The sequence below is a fragment of the Rhyacophila brunnea genome, unplaced genomic scaffold (assembly GCF_057557595.1).
Source record: "Rhyacophila brunnea isolate RB1 unplaced genomic scaffold, BYU_Rbru_1.0 scaffold_19, whole genome shotgun sequence".
Lineage (NCBI taxonomy): Eukaryota > Metazoa > Arthropoda > Insecta > Trichoptera > Rhyacophilidae > Rhyacophila > Rhyacophila brunnea.
In genome coordinates, this window is record NW_028232848.1 from 4,498,888 (window position 1) to 4,524,856 (window position 25,969).

At 32.8% G+C, this 25,969-nt stretch overlaps 1 protein-coding gene across 1 annotated transcript in view; it reads right to left on the bottom strand.

Annotated features, from left to right (window-relative positions):
- LOC147072661 (zwei Ig domain protein zig-8-like) overlaps nucleotides 1–25,667 on the bottom strand; it is a 46,533-nt gene extending 20,866 nt beyond the window's left edge. The window contains exons 1-4 of the mRNA XM_085946254.1: nucleotides 25,185–25,667; nucleotides 19,063–19,279; nucleotides 14,889–15,033; nucleotides 11,786–11,952 (exon numbers count right to left, since the gene is read on the bottom strand). Coding sequence (XP_085802380.1) covers nucleotides 11,786–11,952; nucleotides 14,889–15,033; nucleotides 19,063–19,279; nucleotides 25,185–25,667 — 1,012 coding nt within the window. The remainder of the gene's footprint in view (nucleotides 1–11,785; nucleotides 11,953–14,888; nucleotides 15,034–19,062; nucleotides 19,280–25,184) is intronic.
- Nucleotides 25,668–25,969: the final 302 nt, after the last annotated feature.

The window sequence follows — 25,969 nt, forward strand, 5'->3', positions numbered from 1 at the left end:
ACTACACAACAAATAGCCAAGTGAGAGCGGTTTTGTAGAATTTAGGAAAAGTTCCAATCTTTAGAGTTTAATTTAACTTATCTACACGTTCTGCAGTTTGTGCGCACACAGATTGAAAAAAATGCGATGACACAATATCGTACCAGTATATGGCTCAGCTCTAACAGGTGAAAAGCGAGATCTATATGTGACAACACATGTCTATGTATGGATGTATATTTGATGAAATTGTTCGCAGAGTAAAGCTAGGCTGGAGTGCTTTTGGCCGCCTGAATAATATCTTCAAAAGTGACCTTCCACTGTGCCTAAAGCGCAAAGTATTCAACCAGTGTGTGCTTCCCGTGATCACATATGCATGTGAAACATGGACCCTAAGTAAAAGAGAGATCCAGAAACTTAGAGTAGCACAACGTGGTATGGAGAGGTGTATGCTGGGCATAACGAGAAAGGACAAAAAGAGGAATTAGTGGATATGGAAGCAGACAAGGGTTTGCGATGTAATATAGTTTATTAAAAGCCTTAAATGGAGATGGGCTGGACACATAGCTCGAAGAAGAGACAATCGTTGGACAAATCTAGTCATCCAGTGGTATCCAAGAAGTACAAAACGTCGGCAAGGTAGACCTAGAGGCCGCTGGATCGATGAAACGATAAAGTTCTGCGGAAGTACGTGGAAACGCAATGCACAGGATCGAGAGAAGTGGAAGCAGCTTGAAGAGGCCTTCATCCAGCAGTGGATAAATTCAGGCTGATGATGATGGTGATGATATGGCAGTAGCGAAGGGTGGAGGTAGGCTGGTTAAGATCCGCCATAAATAGTGCACATCAAACTCTATTAGTCATATGTATTTGTTTTTATTGAACTAAGACTACAATAATTTACAGATGGGTTGGTTAGTTTTTAAAAATCAAATAAACCCTGCCTAAACCAAACCGTAATAGTTTTGGTATATTTTGTACGATACGAAAAAAATTTGGACACTTTTTGATTCTTACTTTTTTGTTTTCGTTCGATTAAGAATACATAATAATATTTACACAAAATAATTATTAAACTATGATAGGTATACAAATATTATTCTAACTATAAATTATCCAAAGTTATGTATGTATGATTTAACTGCACAATTTTAGATATTTTATATATAGAAGGGTGTTTTTTGATTATTATCTATTATGGCTTGGTTTTAGCAGGGTTTAATTTAATTTTAAAAACTAACCAAAACCATCTGTAAAATGTAGTCTTATTTCAAAGAAAACAAATACGTATGACTGACAAAGTTTAATGTGCACTATTTATGGCAGATCTTAATAGCCTACCTCCAGCTTTCGCCACTGGTATATGGAAAGATCGGAGAATTTCAACTATCACGAAACTTATGATTGTTACAAACATTAGTGTTTTCCATATTTCTCTTATAGCCATGGACCAGGGAGTTAATTGAAGCCTTCTAAATGTGGTGTTGGCGCCAAATGCTTCGTATTTCTTGGATGGTGATAGCCTTCGCTCTGGCTACATGTAAGTTGTACGTATGCAGTTCATCGTGGGACACTTATTCGTGCGCCGCAGTACGTGAAACATGAGTTCGTATAACATTTTATCAAATGACGAGTTCTTCGTTGCACATTTCACCGTAGAATACATTTGTACGCATCTTACAAAATGCGGTGATAGTTTGCAAATAGTACTGTTACAATTAAATTAATCCTTACTTAACCTAACCTAACCTAGTAAAGACATCTCCACATGTTGTAGCATATGTACAAATATACTCCACGGTGAAATGTTCATTGAAGAACTCGTAATTTGATTAAATGTTACACGAACTCATTTTTCACGTACTGCGGCGCACGAATAAGTATCCTGCGGTGAACTGTTTACGTACAAATTTCCGGATACGCTTCGCTTTACCTTGAGAGAAGCAGAGGGTTGAGACCGGTGGAAAGTGTTGGTCGTTCAAAAGTTGTAAGAAAAAGAATAAGAATATATTACTATCTTTTTTGTGGTACTCAGGCAAAGATATTAACACAGTGCTTACGGGCCCTTTTAATTAATTTTGTTATTAACGTGTTAATTTGCATTTGAAAAGTAATTAGCAAAAACACAATTTTGTGCGGCCCGTAAGCATTGGGTTAAATTTAGTATTGTTTATCCGGTCAAAACTAATATAGCATTCCACTGGCCATTTACATGTTCTATAAAAAAAAATTCAAGAGTTATTCCAAAGGAAAAAGGTTAGGGATCACTGAATCAAGATTAAATTTCGTGATTTGTCTTGGGAATACTGTTAAAGTCTTTATACAAGGGAAGCATTTTATACTCTTGATAATGGTGTGACAACCGAAATATCCTACTGAAAAACTAATTTATGGGGCTTAGTACAATTATTATTATATTATTGTGAAAGTAATAACATTGTATCCGTCTAAAAAAATGTGGGAGAAACGAAAAATACAATATACTGAAATACAGTTCGTGAATATCTCCAAAGAAATACATTATTTTAATTCTCTCCGTGGCCACTAGGGTGGAGTGAAACAGACAAAAATTCTCTAATTCCTTTTATCTTGAATTACTTGAGATACCTTGCAAGGAAAATCGATTCTTATTAATTGTTAATTTATATTCCAAAGTGTTTTAATCAATAATAATAATAAATATCTTTATATAAAAGAAATAATTAGAAGATAAAAATAACTTTTTATACCTATACCACGTTTTTAAATTCTGTTGAATCATATAATCTTGACAATTCTACATGTTAATATTTTTTTTGATGAATTATCCCATCAACTTGAAAGAAAATGATCAAATGCGTAATAAAGAGAGCAATTATAAGAATTTTTCAAATATTTATTAATTGAATAACATATAGGTATGAGATTTTTAAAACTTGTACTTGATAGTATGAAGTAAAAAACAAACAAACAAAAAACAAGAAAGCGAGTTAATTCTTTTTTCAAAATCGTCGAACGCCGTTTCGCAAAAGTGCAACATTGTATTCGATCGAAGCGCCACCTTGCAGATTTCTTCCGAATTAACTTTCCATACAAAACAGAATTAACTGAAAATGAATTCAATTCTGCTTAAAGATGGCTAAAAGTATTAAAAGAATGTATTGCCATCGTGTTCTGATATATTCTAAAAGTTTCAAATATCTAGCTAGTCGAGAAGTTAGTTAAAAATCGATTGCAAGATTTGTACTTTTGTACTTCATTCATGGACACCTGCTGTCCGAGATAGACGTAGCTGCTGACTTGCTCGAGTTGGGTGCCATTAATACAGATAATCGCAGGGTCCGAAAATAGTTCCTCATCACTTTTGTCTTTGAGACGTTTATCCTTAGGCCTACCGTTTGACTGACATCCGCGAATTCTTGCATTCTTCCTTGGAGGTCTTTAGGGTCTTATGAAAGGATAACAATATCATCTGCGAAGCGCAGATGACTGAGGTGCTCCCCATTAATTGGAACACCTTTTTCCTCCCAATCAAGTTTCCTAAATAAGTCCTCAAGAGTAGCGGTGAATAGTTTAGGTGAAATGGTATCACCTTGCCGGACACCTTTGTTAATGGGGAATTTACACGACCGTTTGTGGAGTTTCACGCATGCTGTGGCATCACCGTATATACTGTTCAATATGTTTATGTAGCATCTGGAAATTCCTTGGTTGCTAAGTGCGTCTATAATAGAAGATTTTTTTAATGAATCAAATGCCTTCTCATAATCAATGAAACCAAGGTATAGTGGCAGTCTGTATTCTTGATACTGTTATATAACTTCTTTGACGACTTGGATGTGGTCCATCGTCCTCTTCTGAACTTGCTCTCTCGATTGATTCTCATCTAGAGCAGTTTCTAGGCGGTTGGAGAGTATTTTTGTAAAGACTTTGTACAGAATTGGCAATAAGCTGACTGGCCGATAATTTTTCTGGTCTTCCTGATCTCCCTTTTTATGGAGGATGATGATCGAGGCACTTTTCCACGCCTCTGGGATATTTTCTGTAGGCAGGTTATGAACAGCCGTGCTAGCACTTCGTTCACGGTCTGTCCGGCTCTCTTGAGAATGTCGATCGTAAGCCCATCTTCTCCTGGAGATTTTCCATTTTTCATGCCTCTTATTGCATGCTCTACCTCATAGGTAGTGACTTCAAGAAGACAGTTTTCGTCGTCATCGTTCCTCAGATGGTTTGAACTAGTCGCATTTTTTTTCCATTTGCGTCATTATAGAGCAAACTATAGAATTCCACCACTCTGTTCAATAAACTATCCCTATATATATATATACCCACTAGAAAAAAATCATATTTTTTGAAAAAGAAAAACGATGCTCGACGGGATTTAAAACCGTATAACCACTGGTATCGCGCTACTGTGCATTAACCAATTATGCTACGAGCCTCCTATCTAATTGCGACCATTTAAACTAGTAGGTCCTACATGAAATGCTTATCAAATTTCGTTATTATTGACTATCATTTGTTGTGTATTAAATCAACGAATATTAATTACCCTAATTACTAACCGACGCCCGGCTCTCGTCAAATAACGTCTTCTTCACCTTGCTTACAATTTTTAATAAACCATTTATTTTATTCAACGACTAAATGACAAGATTTTCAGAATGGAACATTCCACATAAAAAATATGATTTTTTCTATCAAGTGTTTTCAAATTGGTTACATTATAAGTTGTACGTATGCAGTTCATCGTGGGACACTTATTCGTGCGCCGCAGTACGTGAAACATGAGTTCGTATAACATTTTATCAAATAACGAGTCCTTCGTTGAACATTTCACCGTGGAATACATTTGTACGTATCTTACAAAATGCGGCGATAGTTCGCAAATAGTACTGTTCCAATTAGATTATCCCTAACCCAACCTAACCTAACCTAGTGAAGACATCTCATAAAATTTGCCACATGTTGTAGCATACGTACAAATATACTCCACGGTGAAATGTTTAACGAAGAACAAGTCATTTGATTAAATGTTACACGAATTCATGTTTCACGTACTGCGGCGCACGAATGTGTCCTGCGGTGAACTATTTACGTAAAAATTTCCGGATACTTTTTAAGTTATGTGTGTTCAATATATAAAATGGTACATTCTCAAAATCTTGTAAATTATTCGTTGGATAAAAGAAATGGTTTATTAAAAACATTTCCGCTTCACCCCTGTGTATACGCTATCGCATAACCGAATGTATTAGTAAAATCCAAAGCCTAAATCGTATTTGTAAATGCTTTTCTCTCTAGAGGCATTACTTATCAGTATGGCATGACTAAGCAAAATAAATGAACATTTTCCGCAAGGGCAACAGCGATTGACACAATGCTCGTTTGAAAGCAAAACTTCCCCGAATTCCTTCTCATCTGGCTTGGAGCCAACATTCAATAGTGCAAAGCATTCACTCCCAACTTCTATGAGACCGCGGCCCGGTGTTAGTTTCAATCCTATGCCACGTTCCCACATATAAATTTTTATTCTAATGGATTCAAGCTCTGTACTATTCCATTTAAGTCGTTTTTTGCGACCCGGGTTTCGCTTTTCGGCATCTTCAGGCGCCGCGTACACTCACCAAAGGTAAACACACACTTAACGGACACTCTTAACTCTAGTTTATATAATAAATCTATACAATAAAGTAGGTAAAAACTCCATTACCTACCTATCAAGTCAAAGGTCACAAAAAATATAATAAACAAATTATGAATAGCTGAAGAGTCAGTAAAAAACCTAATTAGTAAAAACCCGTAAATCGTCAAAACCGAATAATAGATCATTATTATTTATAAACAATAAAAATACTACATTCAAGAGGTGTAAATCGTCAATTCTAAGAAAAATAATTAATGGGGTTAACTAATGAGATATTAGTTTTTAATAATACTCTTACATGGTACCTACTTTTTTATATCATTATTAAAAAAATACATATAAACTCGCCTAATATAATATAATTATATAAACTCACCTAATATACACCTATACATACATAAATCCTCATACATAAATCCTCATCCATACATTCTCATACATACATATTTTATATACATTTTGTATCAATAACATTGACCATAATATTATAATAGTATTAATAATGTATTTTTTTGTTGGTCAACCTTCTGTAGAATGTTGACAATTGAAAGCAATGTTTCCACATATCAGTAGTTTAAGTTGAATTCAGGCATCTAATTACAAAAAGCGACAGATCCACGATTCGATATTTGCGTAAAACAACGTTTTTATGTTTCATGCTTCAATTATTTGTTTTAACGTGAGATAATTTTTTCCGTTGTATTTTATGTCGAAATTAGAACCAAGTGGCAATTTCTTTCAGCCGATAAACTCTTAAATGTAATAAATATAGGCAAAATAAAATTGAACGTAGCGCTACTTGTACCTCACGTTTTGATTTATTCTTACCGGATGCTACAGCATGGGAGACGTCATTTCCAATATTGCACGTACATGCGCGAAATCAACCAAGCTTTAAATAATATGAAACACGGACTTGGCACTTTTTGTAATAAATCGAGACTTAAAATATTTTTTTACGTAAGGTTTTGTCGCGTTTTGGAATTTATAGATCAATACATACTCTGTAAAATTATACAAAGAAAAGTGCGTATTTTTTTCTCGATTTTTACGAAATGTAAACTTGTCATACATGTGTATCATACGTGACATATTATTATTAAATTTATGGGGATAAACAACTCAATGCGTGTTAGCTATTGATCGGCGATATTTAATAACTAAAAAAAGCAATTATTACTTAATATCCATTTCCCGTAGTACCCAATTATGGCAAACTCAGTAAATAGCTTACTGCAATTATAATTTCCGCAATATCCATTTTCCCACATAGTCAGCCATATCCAATGACGTAAACTCCATATAGGGTAGCTGACTTAATTATTATAATAGTTATTTCCTAAATATAGTTTTTAGATATTATTTTGATTGTGAGTACCTACGTCGATAAATAGCGCATCACAATTGATTGAAAGGTTATTCAATTATAAGTTTCCGGTAGAAACACATCGCACCGTATTATCATTGTATTTATTATATTGTACTGATTGTACCCCTCTACTTATGTAACAGTAAATAAACTCTCGCTTCTACATCATCACAAACAACCACGACCGTCTTTCATCTGCATCATATATCCACTGCTGAAGTAGATACCTACAAATTCATAAACTGAAACAAAGGCATTCGTGTGATTTACTGTAGCCAATTAATGGCATTAAAATAGAAATAAACTCTTTCAAGTGAATCAACTAATAATTTTAAACTTTTTATATACCACGTTTTTAAATTTTCTGTTGAATCATTTATAAACTTGACAATTCTACGTATTAATAAATACTTTTTATTGTACTTGATAGAAACACTGAATAAATATTATAGAATACTGAAATGTCATTTTGACATTTCATATTGATTTCCATAGTAACGTACGTATATATTAATATTTTAGTTGCTAGGACCCACTTAGCAACCAATAATAGTGAGTAGTAAATAAATATTACTTTTAACGAATTTTTTCCGAAACATACAAAACAGAATTAACTTAAAATGAATTCAATTCTGCTTAAAGATGGCCAAAAGTATTAAAAGAATGCATTGTCATCGTGTTCTGGTATATTCTAAAAGTTTCAAATGTCAAGTTAGTCGGGAAGTTAGTTAAAAATCTTCAATCGTCCAATAGAAATCTTGGACACACAAGAAAAAAGCTGTACCGGAAAAACAAGAATACGAGCTAATAAAAACGTGGTAAAATTAGAAAGGACCTCAACTTCATTCAATCAAACTCATCTTTTATCATTTTTTTAAAATATGGTTGTCACTTTTTAGTCATAATTTAGTTTTTTTTAAGACACCCGGCAGAAATCAAACCTGCGTCTCTTGGGTATCGCGCCCTGTGCATTACCACTATGCTTCAACTGCCATGCTTAATTGCGACAAATTTTATCAATCGGCCTTTATATTTTTTCATGATTGTTTTCAGAATTATGCATTTCAATAATTAGAATGGTGCATTCTTAAAATCTTGTGAATAAGTATTCGTTGAATAAAAGAAATAGTTGATCTGAATGTGTAGTTATTGTAATATCTTTCTTATCTACGATCTTGCTTTAATTTAATTAAGGCACCGGGACCCAGGCCGCGAATTGGAGAGCTCTGGTGCACAGCTAAACTGTTATCTCGACAGATTCGGAGTGAAGTAATCTTTTTTACTAGGCCACCCTAATTTATGGCCATAGAATTACACTACCCGGAGATGCATTTTTTTGTGAAAATTCCTCCGGAATTCGAGTGGGGAATTTTGCTTTAAATTTGGAATAGTTTCAGCGAGAATGTGGCCTCGGATACTTTTTAATTAACGTCCATATATAGGTCGCTTGTTAGCAGATTTTTTTTTCAAATTTAAAATCCGGAGTATGCATTGATTGAAAACGAGGTAACTTTTAGTACCTACGATTTTTACGCTGGTGAATCATAGAACGATAAAATATTATTAAAACCTCGTACAGACCTACAAACTTATCTGAAGAATGGGATGGGGGAGCCACTGTCAAAAACTACCCAATCAAGACTCGTAACTGGACAAAATATGGCATTCGAATGAAATTTTCAAAATGGCGTCCTATGGTAGTTTGTAGTTCCATTTTTGGTCATTCTACAGATAAGTTTGTAGGTATGTAAGTCTGTTTGATAATAATGTTGAAGACAAGGAAAAAACGTAATAAAATCAATATTTTAAACATCTCTTTAATCGAGGAATCTGCCGACACTGGTTGTGAAATACGAGGTTTTAATTCCATGTTTGAAACCACGAGACCTACAAGTTTTTAAATAGAACTACGAACTACCATATGGACACCATGTTAAATACGTCATTCTAATGTCAGATTCTGTCAAGTTGCGAGTCTTGATTGCGTACTTATCGACTATGGCCCCTCATCAATTCTTCAGATAAGTTTGTGGCAGTGTACATCTTAGTAGTTTTCTCCATTTTAAAATTCAAAAATCAATAAGCATAGGGTTCGAAATGGACCAGAACGCACCGGAGCGCAGTTCCGGTTCATAAAATCTCCAAAATTATCCCTCTGTCTCGTGAAAATATTAATATAACCGCCTGAGCTAGATATGTCATATCGTCACCTTACTATTAAAACCTCGTAAGTCTGTTTGAGAAGATTTTTGAGGGTACATATGAAAACACTATTTTAAACACCTCTCTAATCGATGAATCTGCTAATACTGGTTGTGAAATACGAGGTTTTAATTCCATGTTTGAAACCACGAGACCTACAAGTTTTTAAAATTTGTCGATATATGGACAGCATACTAGTTTATAGAACTAAGGTTTTGATATGATTTAAAATGTTTTTTTGTTTAAATTTTGTCGAACAAACTTAATTTTTCCCACAATATCTGACTTACAATGTTTTAATAGTAAGTTGACGATATCCGTCATGAAAAAATACCACATTTATAGCCAACTATCGGCAACCCAACGGACCATCAACAATCGTCTCGACTCGACTGCCTCCACCCTCCCTTCGTAACGCATGTAAAATGAACAACGATAATGCAATATATAAGTTCCAAATTCTAATAGATTTAAGCATTGTACTATTCCATTTGAGTCATTTTTTGCAACACGGGTTTTGCCTTCGGCATTTTCAGGCGCTGTGTATACTCACCAAAGGCAAAATTTCCGATACGTACCATTTTCCTAGAATGGACTATTTTACACCTCTTGGGTGAAGTAGTTTTATTGTTGATCTAATATTAGGTTTGACGATTTATTATAATAAATCCTTATCGAGTGTATTATTTATTATTAATAAGATAGGGGTGTTTTTTACTAACACTTCAACTATTCATAATTTGTTTGCTATATTTTTTTATTGTGACCCTTGACTTGATAGGTAGGTAATAGAGGTTTTACCTTCTTTATTATATTGATTTAATATATAAGTTAGAGTTGAGAGTGCTCGTTGTCAGTGTGTGTTTGCCTTTGGTGAGTATACACAGCGCCTGAAGATGCCGAAAGGCGAATCCCGGGTCGCAAAAACGACTCAAATGGAATAGTACAAAGCTTAAATCCATTAGAATTTAAATTCAAATTCCGTCAAGTACCTTCGGTCGATAGTATTAATATAATAATATAATTTCCATTTATTCAAAAAGTAGATCGATAATACCAATGTTTTTTTTACATTTAATTTTATGGAAACTTTCCATTATGAGAAGGTTTCAGATCGTTATCATATATAATATAATAGCATCATTAATAAAAATGTTAGTTTATTTATATGGCATTGTATGAAAACTTTATGTTTGGAATGTATGTACTCTATTCCGATTTTAATCTATTATGGTGACGTCGAAAATTCAATATATAGGCTACTTAACCTACTGAAATAAAGAATATACTCCATATTATAGAATATTATGCTGTCATGTCATCTTCTATTATAGCATAATAATAGCATAATATTCTCAACATCAGTACAAGATCTTACAAAATGCTTGCTTTTGTTATGAGGGTCTCAAGATCATTTTTGAAAACATCCGAGTACTACGTACATTATACTTATCATTTGTGATGAGTATTCTTGAATATGCTAGCATTATTTGGAGCCCTAACAGGTCCGTCCACATAATTAAGTTGGATCGAATCCACAATAGCTTTCTTAGATTTCTCTACTTAGGACATACGGATTATTTCCTTATGATAATGATAATAAAATGAATTTCCCGACTAGTTTTCTTCTGGCTATGCTATCAATGCAATCCTTGTCCATCCAAAGAGTGATTGCTTTTTTAAAGCATTTCTTTTTACTTCTTCGTGGGTTCATTTACAGTCTGTATATACTGGCAAATATTAATTTTCATGTTCCCACCAATATCACTCATAACTCTATGGTCTTCATGATACCCCGTCGCAGGACGGATGTGATGTTTCATGATGCTGTGTATCATGCGATTAACTTATTTTATGGCACCATAAAGGTTGATTTATTTCTTGTTAACTATATCATTTAGGTTAAATTTATAATTGTATTTATCATTTTCAATCACCGAAGGCTGTTGTGTCTGCTCACGAACTCGGGTGTTTGTAACGCGGTCATACCCCTAAGATTCGGCGTACAAGACACAACAGCCTTCGGTGATTGAAGTTATCACGAAGAGATGCTTTACGTGGCTGGGACACGTATTCCGGATGCCGCCAGAGAGTACGGCACTTCGTACCCTTGTGGCACAGCCTCAAGGGTTCCGTCACCGTGGCCGGCCCTCCCTCACCCTGCAGTGGTGCTACAAGAGCGACCTACGTGCTGCAGGTCTGACATGGCGGGAGGCGCAAGAGTCGGCGATGGACCGAGGGAAGTGACGCCAACTTATGCTTGCCCTATGCCCCAATGTTTGGTACGTGACAGTGTGGAAGAGAAGAAGAAGAAGAATTTATCAGTTTACTTTAATATCGACATAAGCACATACTTTCTTGTTATATTGGTTGTTATTTGTAATCAAGTCATATTTATAATTTGTATTTATTAGATATTATGGCGCATTGACCAATCGCTGTAATGCCAATAATACTCTTTTCTAAATAAATAAATTTTAAAAATGACAAATTTTAAAATAACCACATAATACCAAATAACCACAGCTTGTTTTTGAGACTTACAAACTTTGACAGTAACCCCGCGATATTATTTTCTATGTGACTTGAAATAATCGAGGTTTTCTCACCGTTTAGCACGTGCACGAGAACGGTGTAGGCATGTATCGGCTGTTCAAGGGCGCACGTGTAGTTCCCCGCGTCCCCAGGGCCCAGTTTGCTCAATCTCAGCGTACTCTCGGCCCCTCTCTGGCCCACAGCCTCCGTGCGAACGCTTACACCTCCTCTCTCCGTGTCTCTGTTGATACAAATAATATATTATTTCACAACAACTGCGAAAATAAAAGCTTATACACAAAGATGTTGAAGAAAAGCTTCCTTCTATGTAAATGGAGCTTTTTTATATATCATGCAAGTGAAGCCGAAAGAAAGGTTACTAAAGTTAACCACTAGCTATTTACAATATGGTAAAATATAATATAAGTTTTATACTTAAGCACAGATAAGTCTTTTATTTTTGTAGTCTTAATAATGGTGTTACAACCAAAATAACTATCGACTTAAAAAATCTGTAGAATTTAACTCATTTGGTGCTAACACCGCGACTGGCACGTTTGGAGTCGTTAGCCATTAGATATAATTAACGTGTTATTTAAATGTGGTAATTAAAAGGTAATTAAAAGGTTAGCAGTAATTGTATTAACATAATTTATAATATTATCATTTTGTAAAATGGTATTTTACCAAATAAATCTTTACTCAATTAATATTGGTATATTTGAAGGCGTCCCCCGAAAATAGCATTGCTCACGTTGCTGGAAAGTTTTTTTATTTTGTCTGCCACAGTTTTTGAGATATTAGCAATACTAAAATGCATACTTTTATTTTTGTTAACTGTCAATTATTCATGGTGGAACTGCATTGTATTGTTGTTTTTATTTAATAAAACGTATTTTTTTTGTAGTACTTATTCCACTTTTAATCAATAGATTAGGACCGGTTTCGTCCGCCTCAGTGGGACATTTTTAACTGAATACATTTTTTTAAAACAATATTTATCAAACAAAATTCAAAGCGATAGAAATAATATAACAATAGGTACATAATAATTATCCGTCCAATAATACCTTTCCAATAACAGACTTATTTAAAACTAATGAGGTTTTTGAGACATTTGCAACTGAAAGTGAATGTATTAATTAAAAGTGGAATCAGTACTACAAAAAAATTGCGTTTTATTAAATAAAAACAACAATAAAATGCATACCGTAGAAGAGGGATCTACATTATGATTTATTTTATTATCAAAAAAAAAATATGTCAATGATAAAGAATGTTTCCATGAAAATAATTATTATCACAAATAGACTCCAAAGGTCCCCATGATCGAATAAAACGTTTTTTTCCTCTCCTTAACAATTTTGTTTTTGCATATAGACCTCTTTTCGGGGGACGCCTTCATTTATCTTTTTATGACGTATCCATAACTCTCTTCTCAATAATATATCTCCAATGACAATAAATTATTTTTTGTTTAATTCATCAAAACCCTACGTAACTAATTATGTATATTATATTATTAAGAATATTCAATTGGTGTGATTTCGACTATTGAAAGATATTTTTTTTCGACTACGTCCGATTCTAATACGATCATATTATGGGCTTCCACAGAGTGGAGGTTTGTATTAACAGATTTTGTTTTTACTAGAAATGGATGTCAGCCACTCGCTAAACGCATTAGGTCCACACTCTGACTAATACACAAATTGAAAAACAATATATATGTACTTGCCAGACCCAGGATTCAAACCTGGGACCCAAGACGCCGTAGGCCGACTTCCTAATATATTATTGATCAACCCCAATAATTTATCCAACCTTAATTAACCTTCTTTCATATCTACAACATTGTACATGATTCTAATATCATTCAAATTGTTCAAACTTAACTCAGCTCTACTCTCCGAGTTGTTTCACTGCGGATCAAATTCTCCGGAGTTTTTTTTTTCCATTTTATTTATACCATGTACCTATACTTTGAGATTATTTGACAAATAAACAATACTGAAGATTAACATCCACCGAGCCTTATTACCGACATATACATTTAGAATTTAATATAATTTATATTATCATTTTTTTAATGGAATTCTACCAAGACGTAAATGCCATCTCAATAATTAATAATACGCGTCATATCATGAGGCTTCTAATTACTTATGGTCAATAAAAATAGATATTGCAATGATCTATAATTTCAAAAACACGCTAAAACCACACGAAAAAAAAAGCCTTACGATTTAAAAGAACCCATTATTTAAAGTAATACAAAGAACTAATAATACTGGGTATCAATTTTATTTTTCAAATATACTGTATTGCAAAAAAAGTTTTATCAACTAATATAAATCAAATGACACATGGGCATATTTTTCAACAAAACATAAGCGTTTTAATATTAAATTAACTAAAATGAAAATTTAAATTCCATCAAGTTCTCTGTTGATAATATTATTGAAGTTATACTTCTTTTGGCGCGTTTGGGAAATCAGATCAGAGTGTATTTTTGGCATGTGACATGTAACACATAATTTATTTTTTCAGACGAAAAAAAACGCACTCGATTGGATTCGAACCACAGATTGTTCGGTTATCAGCCGAACGCACTACCTTTATGCCACAGTATGGTACTGAAATCGTGACGATTATACAGTATAATATTATAGTTTAGAATTGTTCCGTTGCCTAGGCAGCGAATTTATTATTGTCGGCCATTTGCAATTCCTTACGTTAAACAAACGATTAAACGTCAGGTTGACGTTTGGTACTTTAAAAATAAAAACAACGAGAAACCATAATATAATTTAGTAATATAAGTTAAAGTGTATAGAAATAAACCAACAGCGTTCCAATAAGCGGTCCTTTTTCTTGAGTGTGTAATTTAAGAAGTTAATTAAGAGCTAGTCAAAGAATCTAGTTTATCACAAGTTTTGTTTTTGTTTTGTTACGCCAAAGAAGTATAACTTCGCTTCGCAATAGCGATTTTTTTTAAAACCTTAGTTAATAAAAATATAAACAAGTGCATTAATAATTTGTGTATTTTAAGATACAATGTTTATGTACAAAATGTACCTTGCTATGTTCTAAAATTGGACAGCAGCATTTCTAATCTACATTATTTTTTATGCAATATATAATAATATATGATAGTATGTTTGCATATGTGTTTACCTATGCAAAGCGCGTGCACCATGCATCCACAGCACGCCTGGTCCTCCGGCACGTGCTACGCATCGTAGCGAAAGCGTAGACCCGGCTTCGTAGTACTTCTCCCGTAGAGGCGAACCTGATTCATCTACGATCTGCACCTCAGGCGCTATAGAAATTAACACACTTAATGTATTACGAATTGTTCAAATGAATTTCATGGGAATATACTAAACATGGGTTTCTCCCTTGAGGCAGTCACTTCAGCTACTATAATTTTGTTACTCTTATGTCTTGTTAATTATTATAATGTCGGTATTAATTAGACTAAAATTAGATACTTACATGGCTGGACTAAATGCCGTTAGTTTAATGCTTACATTTTTATTGTTCTAATTTACGGTGGCGAGTGATGTCACCTTACGCTCTTTTCATATTATACGGTTTTGACCGTATGGCAAAAAATCGAACGGCGACATTCTTTCAGTGGCGTGAAGAAGAGCATGGCCCTTTTCAGATTAGATGGCGATGGTTAAAAAACGAAACGGCGCCGTATAGCAGCCGTTCATTGTCACTGTAAGCAAGGTGCCCGGACGGTCACCGATGATTCAGTGGTGTACGTGACCTAACAAACAGCACCACAAACTGAGCCTGTGCCGAAAAAAACCTTGAATAAACCGTATAAGGAGAAAAGAGCACGAACTTGTGGCCGAATCGGATTTTTATCGTTCGATTTTTTCCGTACAGTCAAAACCGTATAATGTGAAAGGAGGGACTAAGGCCTTTTACAAAAATGTTTTACGAAGAATTCTTTTATAACATACCTACAACAAATTCAATGTTGCAATGGCGAAGGGTGGAAGTAAGCTGTAGAGATCCGTAATAAATAGGGCACATTAAACTTTATCAGACATATTAAGTTGTTTTCATTGAACTAATAATATATGTTTTTTTAATGTAATATAACCCTGGCGGTTACATCAAAATTATACGAAAAACATTTCACCGTAGCACAGTTCGCCGTGAGCTTTCTATCGGAAAGAGATGACCGTATATTATACGGACTCCAATTTTATTTCATAGCTGATTTTAGCAAAATTCATGAATTCAAGAATGAAAACCTAACCTAACCTAACTTAACAAATACTCCAGTATATTATCGGCTATTTTCAAAATTTGTTTGCCGCTGGCTTCCTGTAAGCCGACAGGAACTGTGTTTTATTTAGACATGAATTTTATCTCAGTGCTATATGACTCAATGAGGTTGGACGGCCTTTAATATACTACCATTTATATTTCCGATACAATATTTAACGGTGAAGTGTGATACGTCGAACTGGATACGTACAAATTTTCGGACACGAACCCTGCCACCAAACCATAATATGTATTATATAAAAGATAAAAAATATTCTTTTATCAATAAAATATCTAAAGTAATGGCATTAAATCATACATAATCTTAGATATCTTTAATATATTTTTTTTCGGCAGGGTTGAATTAAATTACAATTAGATAAGAATTGAATTGAATTGAAAGAAAGAATTGAATAAGAATTTGTATTCTTGGTTCAATCAAAACAAGTAAATATGACTTACAAAATGTGCACTATCTGAAGAATATGGTTTAACTTAGGTAGAGCTTAATTTAATTTAAAAATTAACCAATACCGTCTTTAATTATTTTTTTTATTCTTATTATGTATAGTTATCGAATTAAATAATCAAATAATGATAATTGATAGACGCAGTTGATAATGGCGCTAAGCAAATTTAATGATGTTTTCGTTAGTTACACCGCGGTATACATAAAAAGACTGTGAAGGAACAAGTTAAGAAAATATATTTTTTATTTGGGACTAAGTATTCCAAACATATTATAAAACATTCAAAAATGCAACCAGTAGAGAATTGATACCTTAATTCTGGTCCCCTCGAAAAATAAAAAAAATATCTCTTCTCTCATGCGTTAAATTGTGAATTATTTCTTAAAATTTTTGAGAAGCGTAATGTTTTTTTTCTTAAATATATGAAAGACAGACATTTTTTTAAAAATTCAGTTCATCTGATTATAATATAGGATGAAGTTCAAAGTTTGGTGAAAGCTTTGTTTTTAAAACGTTTTTCACCACTTTTGGTTTAAGTTAAAATTTGAGCCCTAGGCCTAAAATTGCCTAGTCTGTCTAGTCTAGACTATACGCCGGCCCTGCTTACTATCCACTTTCTTATGAACTTCTATAATATAATATAATATATAACTATACATTATTAACAGGTGGCAGACCATTCTCATATGTCTTTTCTCTGTATACCTCTCTCCAGTAGTGGAGGTAGGCTGTTAAGATTCGACATAAATAGTGCACACAAAACTTTGTCAGTCATACTTATTTGTTTTCATTTAACTTAGAATACAATTTGCAGATTGTACTGGTTAGTTTTAAAAATATAATAAACCATGTCTTAAACAAACCATAATAGTTTAAGCATGCTATGGGCAATTCGACAAAAATAGTGCACACTTTTTCAGTCATATTTATTTGTTTTCGTTGAATTAAGAATACATATTGCAAATCGTGTTGGTTAATTTTTAAAGTTCATTATGCCTTGTTTATCCAAAGCATAATCGATAAAAAATATTCTTCAATCTATAAAATAAATATCTAAAATTATGTATGGTTTAATGGGATAATTTTTGATATTTTAAAGATACATGGATATTCTACTATTAGATAGTATAGATAGATTACTATTATCTACTATGGCTTGGATTAGGCAGTGTTTAATTAAATTTAAAAAATTAACAAACACTTTCTACACATTGTAGTCTTTGTTCAATCAAAACAAATACGTTTGACTGATAAAGTTGAGTATGCACTATTTATATCGGATATTCACAGCCTACCTCCACCATTCGTCACTGCCTCTTTCTTATACGTTTACGTGTATGTTCTGTGTTAATGTCGTTTTTCTGTTATTTCAGACTTGATGCAAGTCTCCTGACTTTGCCGAGAAAGTCATTGCTGAACTCGTGTATTTGTCAAACGGCACCGCTTAACTGATGGTTCTTCTTCATCCATAATGTCTCAATGTTTTGATAGATTGTGTATGTTGTTTAATGTTTTAGTAGGTTAAAGCACCATTTTTCTATTATAACTACACTAAAATCTCTTGGATAACACACTGATTAATCGATATGAGAATATTATTATCTCACTGTAAGCATCTGTCAAACTTTTATGCGAGTATCATTTGTTTTATTTCATAACCCAATTAAAACAAATGATCCGTTCAATTTTTCAAAATTAGAATTTACGTTCGAAAAGTTATTCGACATTTTTACACATTTTAATAACAAAATGTCTTCTCTCGTGCATTACATATAATTCAATACAAATTTAAAAGGAAGCAATAATATATATATATATATATATATATATATATATATATATATATATATATATATATATATGTATATATAAAATATAATTACACTAAGCGCTTTATAATGCAAACAAAACTAAAAAGTTTTCATTGGAAATATTTAATTGTTGCCATACTGAACCTGTTACTTATTCAAATTGTAGACATGCACGTTATTATATCGCAGACCCAATATAATGTAAATAGATATATATTATGTACCCCAGTGGTGAAGGGTGGAGGTAGGCTGTTAAGATCCGACATAAATAATGCAAATTAAATTTTGTTAGTCATACGTATTTGTTTTTATTGAACTAAGACTACAATTTACAGATGGTGTTGGTTAGTTTTTAAAAATCAATTAAACCTTGCCCAAACCAAACATAATAATTTTGATATATTTGGGGCGATACGAAACAATTGTGCACACCTTTTCATTCAGGCATATTTGTTTTCGTTGAATTAGAAATACAAATTATACATATTGTTTTATATTTTTTTATACTATAATATCTAGATACAAAATATTATCTCTTATGTATGATTGAATGGTATACTTTTAGATACCTAATGTTCCATGAAGGTGTTCCATGATATATTAATACATGACCATTTGAGATCAAGATTAGCTTGTATTCCCTTAAGCCTCGTCAACTAAATTACTGTAAGTATTAATTTTCTTTCAAAATATGTCCTATTAATAGTGGATTATATCATAAAAATTGACCACAGTGGGCTTCACGGGACACTGCATTTAATAATATTAAAATCCACTTACCATTTACACTCAGATAAACCCTAAAGACAGTCGGCGGATGCGTGGATAACTGGCACTCGTATACACCCTCATCAGTCTTGTTGACTGCAGTCAATTGAAGTCTCCAGTTCCCAGGATACCTGAACTGGACTGAGAACCGTGGATCCCCGGTGTAGGTATGAGCACCGACGGTCAGCAGTCGAGGAGGTTCTCCGGCTTTTCGTTTCAACCATGAAACCTAAGAAAAATACAAGTAATTAAAAAAATACTATAAATATATAATAAAATATTTTTTTTTGTTCAACGAATAAGACACAAGATTTGAGAATGGAACATTCTATATTATATTGAATATAAATAATTTGAAAACACATATTAAAAAGTCTAAATACATCTAAGTACGTAGTATAAAAACTAATAATGGAGTAATCCGCGACGTCGGTTAGTAATTAAGGAATTGATTTATATCTATCTTAATTTAATATACTAAAACCAGGCGGCTCTCGTGGTGCAGTGGGTAAGGCGCTGGCCATCCACTCGAGAGTTCTGGGTTCGATTCCCGGTCATGACAAAAAACATTTATGTGTTTTTCTCAAAGCCTGGGTGTTTGTGATTGTTCAAAATTACTAACAACCACCTTGTACAAAAAAGCAAGGACATGGTTATTAATAATTCTAAAAAAAAAAAAAAATATACTAAAACCGATAGCCAACATTATAACGCAATTCGATAAGCATTTTATGTAACAACTACTAGTTAAAATCGTCGTAATTTAGTAAGATGCCCGTAGTTTAATTGGAAATTCACATTGTCGCGAATCCAGTGGTTACTGGTTCAAGTCCCTTTGGACGTAGTATTTACAATAAATGTTTTTTCTAGTATGTATATATATGAGCTGTTTTGAAATGATGTCTATACAATATACGAATATAATAATTGTTGTTCTAATATCGCCATAACAATGCTGATAATGGTCTAACTCAATTAAATATTTTTAGCTATTTCGCTGATTGTTCTAAGTAAAATTGTTGTATTTCTTATTGTTAGATATTTCTTTAAACCATACAAATTAACGTACATATAATATAAAAAGATAACTATAAATTTAAGGGTTTCAATACATACACAATTTTTAAAAAAATATTTTTATTAAATAAAACTTAATAAAAATGGTTGTACTAGTTTTAGTAAACTCTTGTCAAATTTACTAAAAATAATTACAAGATAAAAAGAACTTTTTATATACCACGTTTTTAAATTTTCTGTTGAATCATATAAACTTGACAATAATTCTATGTATTAATAATTTAGGACAAATAAGGCAATTGTCAACAAATCATTTCTTTGCTATTTTGGAACAAATATAGAATGCTGAAATGTCATTTTGATTTCCATAGTAACGCACGTATATATTAATAATTTAGTTGCAAGGACCACCCCCTTAGCAACCAATAATAGTAGATTGGATTACGGATTTCTACCAAAATAGCTTTTCATACAAAACAGAATTAACTGAAAATGAATTCAATTCTACTTGAAGATGGCTAAAAGTATTAAAAGAATTCATTGGCATCGTGTTCTGATATATTCTAAAAGTTTCAAATATCTAGCTAGTCGGAAAGTTAGTTAAAATCGATTGCAAGATTTGTACTGGATAAACAACCACCGGACAAACAAGATTACGAGCTACGAAAAACGTGGTAAAATCTGGCTGCTGGTCCACTTTTTTCTCCTCTTTAGTGTGTCCTCAATAGATTAAATCAAACATAATTTTAGATATTTTATAAATAAACAAATATTTTTATCTATTATGGTTTGGTTTATGCGGGGCTTTATTGAATTTTAAAAAGTAACTGACACCATAACATGTTAATTATGCTATTTGTATCGTCAGTTCAATGAAAACAAAAATACGGATGACTGACAAAGTTTAGTGTGCACAATTATTTAGGTTCGATTCGCATATGATAATAATATGTAAGTAGTGTTCTTTATGTACTACCAATTAAAACTTTTATTGCATGGAAGAATATTCGCAAATAATAAATACACAGAACAATTTTCAATCATTCATGTTTAATGATGGGATCAAAAGGAACAACCGAAAAGTGACTCACTTGTTTCAAAACAAATGAAAATAATAAAAAGTGAAAGCATGACTCATTTGTTTTTTAAAACAAATGAAAATGCAGTAAACTGCATTACCGCTCGAGCTTTCATTTATTATTTTCGCCAATTGATGTCACTACTATAATAAATTATTATATTTCTCAACTTATTATTTTCATGCTTTGAATCTAACCGGACATTGAAAAAAACATATGAATTTAACCTACCCGGGATTTGAAGCCGAGAATCACGACTATATTATAAGTGAGAATACGTAACTAAGCTTATGTATAACTATTATGATAAATTATATATTTCTTAAAGAGCTAATTTATTCATTTATTTTGAGCTATTAAAACCATTTTGAACGTATTTTCACAATTTATTTGTATTGTGGCGACCGTTAGAGTAAAGAAAAACTTTTCAAAAAGACAAACATAAAAAAAATCAATAAACTAAGTATAACAAAATTCTTTAAAAGGGGAGGTCATCGAACTGTATAATACTTTAAAACAGTTACGCATCTATTCTATACACAAAGCTGCTATCGGCGGCTATTGAGGGTATTTTATTATATTTATGTATTGATTCGGTTAATTGTTACAACAAGTTAACCGGCTCAACTGCCAAAATGTTCTATATTTTAAGAGCCCTTCTCTTGGCTGTGTTAACTATTAGAGCGAGATAGATACTTTTGACAGTTTAGACGACTAACTTATTATAACAGTTATAATACCACGATACATACATATGATAAACTAACCTCGATAGCCGCCGATAGCATCATTATGTATGGAATAGATGCGCTGATATGTGACTCCAGATTTTTTAAAGACGATTAAATTATTAACTTCTCTGTTTTTAATTTAATTAATACAAAATAAAATATTTAATTGGTAATTAATTATTAACATTATAATATTATTATAAACAATAATTTCAAGATAAAAATAACTTTTTATATACCACGTTTTTAAATTTTCTGTTGAATCATATAAACTTGACCATTCTATGTATTAATAATTTAGGACAAATAAGGCAATTGTCAACAAATCATTTTTTTGCTATTTTGCAACAAACAAACAAATATAGAATACTGAAATGTAATTTGGATTTCCATAGTAACGCACGTATGTATTAATAATTTAGTTGATAGGACCACCTTCTTAGCAACCAATAATAGTGGATTGGATTACGGATTTCTTCCGAAATAACTTTTCATAAAAAACAGAATTAACTGAAAATGAATTCAATTCTACTTAAAGATGGCTAAAAGTATTAAAAGAACGCATTGGCATCGTGTTCTGATATATTCTAAAAGTTTCAAATGTCTAGCTAGTCTGGAAGTTAGTTAAAAATCGATTGCAAGATTTGTACTGGATAAAACCCCACCGGACAAACAAGAATACAAGCTAAGAAAAACGTTGTAAAAATTCCAGTTTCATAAATCAAGGAATGATATTTTAGTTTATTCAGTGATAGGTTTGCAGTCAACGAAAGATATATGTATGCTGCCGCTCGATAGAAGAAGGTTTCCTTCGACATATTCGAGTTATTTAATTTTCAGATTAGGTAGGTATGAATAAGGTATTTTTGCCATTCAAATAAGGGTTTAGGGCTAGGGCTCTAACGTATTATTTACATTCGCCCAAAATGGCTTCTTATGGGTTTGCAATTCTGGGATTTATGAATTGCTGGAAATGCTGAAATCTGGGGATTTTGTGATTAGGGTTTACGAAATCTTTGTTGAAAATAACGTATTCTAATAAACTCAATGAGTCTGAGTATAAATGAGAAATATGGTTAATTTAAAAATATTCTTACTGGTAAAGCATGACGAAATTTATTAAAATTACCATTCATTGACTTAGGTACTGCACTTGGTTTCAAACTCTGTTATCTCCATTATTTTTGTTAAAATATTTTTCTCAATTCTTTTTTTTTAAATATTTTTCAATCGTACTTGTAGTAAAATAGTACAAAACCAGAGGTTGACTTTAAAGTCGGTTATATTCATCAGCTGCCATTTTTTTATATTTTAATACATATTTTAAAATTTTTTTTAATTAATTTAAATTAATTTTAAATCATTTCGTTTTTCTATTCGTTTTTTATATTAACTAATGTTTTGTAAAAGAAAACATTATATACGCAATCCTAAATGTGATTTACGATTTCTTGCGACTATCTTAAAGTTGTGGAATATGGAGATAATCGACTTTGAAAAATGGCCTCACTTTTGCAAATGAATATTGTTATAGTATAGGATCTTTATTACGATTATTGTTAGGGGCTTAAAAACTCAGGGCAATACCCACCCATCTCCAATAACTTCATTTATCCACTACTAATATTATGTTATATACCAGTGGGTCTATTCTATACTTATCGAACACTAAATTGATAAATAGTATCAAACTTAGGGTAGGTTTGTATCAAAATATTAGCACTTATTGTAACAATTACACGAAGCCGGTTTTTATTGTTGCAATAAGTGCGATATTTTAACAGCAGCAAGATAGGTGCTGTTAAAATATAGCACTTATTGCAACAATAAAAACCGGCTTCGTGTAATTGTTACAATAAGTGCTAATATTTTGATACAAACCTACCCTAAGTTTGATAATATTTTTCACTTTATCACTTTAGCGGTCGATAAGCATAGAATAGACCCACTGAAACCTTAAGGCTTGCTATTCAGGATGCACTTTGGAGGCTGGTTATTATTTATTTTTACTACATGGCCCGCAAATTAAAGTCTACAATTTTGAGATGGGTACATTATTATTGGAAGAGATTTTAGATCATCATACCCTATTAGTGGCGCATTTAGCGACGTAGAGGTCCGACGCACTACTGATTTTGCTACGACAAACAATGTTGTTTACCAAAAATTTACTATACAAGACGAAGCTATTTATATAAGTTCCACAGCCATAATAACCCCCACAATGGTCGAGCGGCTTATGCTTCGGCCTATAACATCGTGCGTCCCAAGTTTGAATCTTGGGTCTGGAAAATACACATATTGTTTTTCAATATTCACTATTAACACATTCAGTCAGCACATTACATCACGATGGCCGAGCAGTTTACGTGTCGGCTTAATATGTCATGGGTCCTCGGTTCGAATCTTGAGTATGAAAAATACTAAAAATTATTGGAATCAGAGTATGGACCTAATAGGTTGAGCAAGTGGCTAACATCCATTTCTCGTGAAACCAAAATTTGTTAATACAAACCTCCACCCTGTGGAGGCCCTTATGATTTTATTAGTGTCGGGTATGGTAAAAAATATTTATATATATTTATATAAGTAATATTTGCAATTTATATCATAATTTTCTGTCTCTTAGTGACGAAATGAATGATCTGCATATTCTGACAATTAGATCACATTTTTGGGATGTGTTTATCTCACTTAACTGCTCAGCCTGTCACGTCAGGTCTCCAGGCTAGAGACCCATCAGCTACCCCATCCCTTATGGGGGTTATAATTACAAACATCGAGACGATCCAATTGTTATCTATTTCTTTGTTTGTAAATGATATGTATGCATCTACTCTAGCTACGGAAAAAGGGGAATGGGACAACTGGACTCCGGACAATTGGACGCCGCACTGTCTTAGACACGTATACAGAATGTAGACGAGATATTTTAATCAGTTTCTATCTACTACTTAGTATAATTCATTTTACTCTTAATATAATGTATTCTTTATTACGGATTGAGAATTACCATCTCTAAGGCTTTATATAAAATAAAAAACTCTTTTTTCGTTGGAACTTAAACATATGCACGATTAAATCGTTATTTACGCCTGCATATTTACATTCTCACAAACTATTAAATCATAATATAATCATTTAAATATAAATAATAATATTAAATATTTTTTTTTGAGTACCTATAAGTACCTAACGTCTATTTATTTTCAAATTCCGTGGCATCCAGTTGTCCCGGTGCCAAATCGTCCTAGACCCGGAAAAAGTTTATAAGACGAAATATTAATACAATGTTACTATGACTCACCGTTTTATCTCTTAGGTAACTAACTCTGCAGTCCAGGTGAGCAGTATGGCCTGCCTGCACCATTATTGACGTATTGTCCTTCGGAGGATCTTCAAAGTGTGGCCCGTGCCTCCTGTCATGCTCGAACTGCGTCCTGAGCCAAGGCATCTGTCCTGGATGAACGCTGTGTCCAGTATGTCCATTTTTACTCTTAACATGTTCACTTTCACTCACAACATCACCACTTCTATCAATATCCACTACATCACTTCCAATTTGTATTCTACCTCCTTCACTATACACATTCTGATTTGAATTCTCTTCACTATTTCTATCAAAGTCTTGTTCTCTCGTTGGTCCATCTTCCACGCCGTAGAGCGGAATCCTTCTGTGTCCGTTCGACAGATGGTTCTTTTCTTTTCCTCCGTTGGATTCCTGTGGAACTTTGAACAGTTTGTTGAGGTCTACGGTCTGGTTTCCCAATTGTAAATACCGCGGTAGCATTGTTGTGCCGCGGTATATGTAAAAGTTGTCTTCGGTTGCTATGTGGTTTAAATTGAAACTAGGCTCGCTGTTTGATAAATTGTTTTGCAAACTCGCATAGGGGAGAGATGGCATCGCACGTTCTGTGGGCAAAGAAAAAGTTAATATTAATTTAATTCAGGAATAATATCAAATTCAAAAACTTCAATATATTATCATGTTATAAAAGTAGTCATAATATAATATACCACGGCAGGTGCTTCAAATTAAATAGGTAGGATGTGGTAGGTAGTAACTGAAAGAAAGTTATATTACAGTCAGTG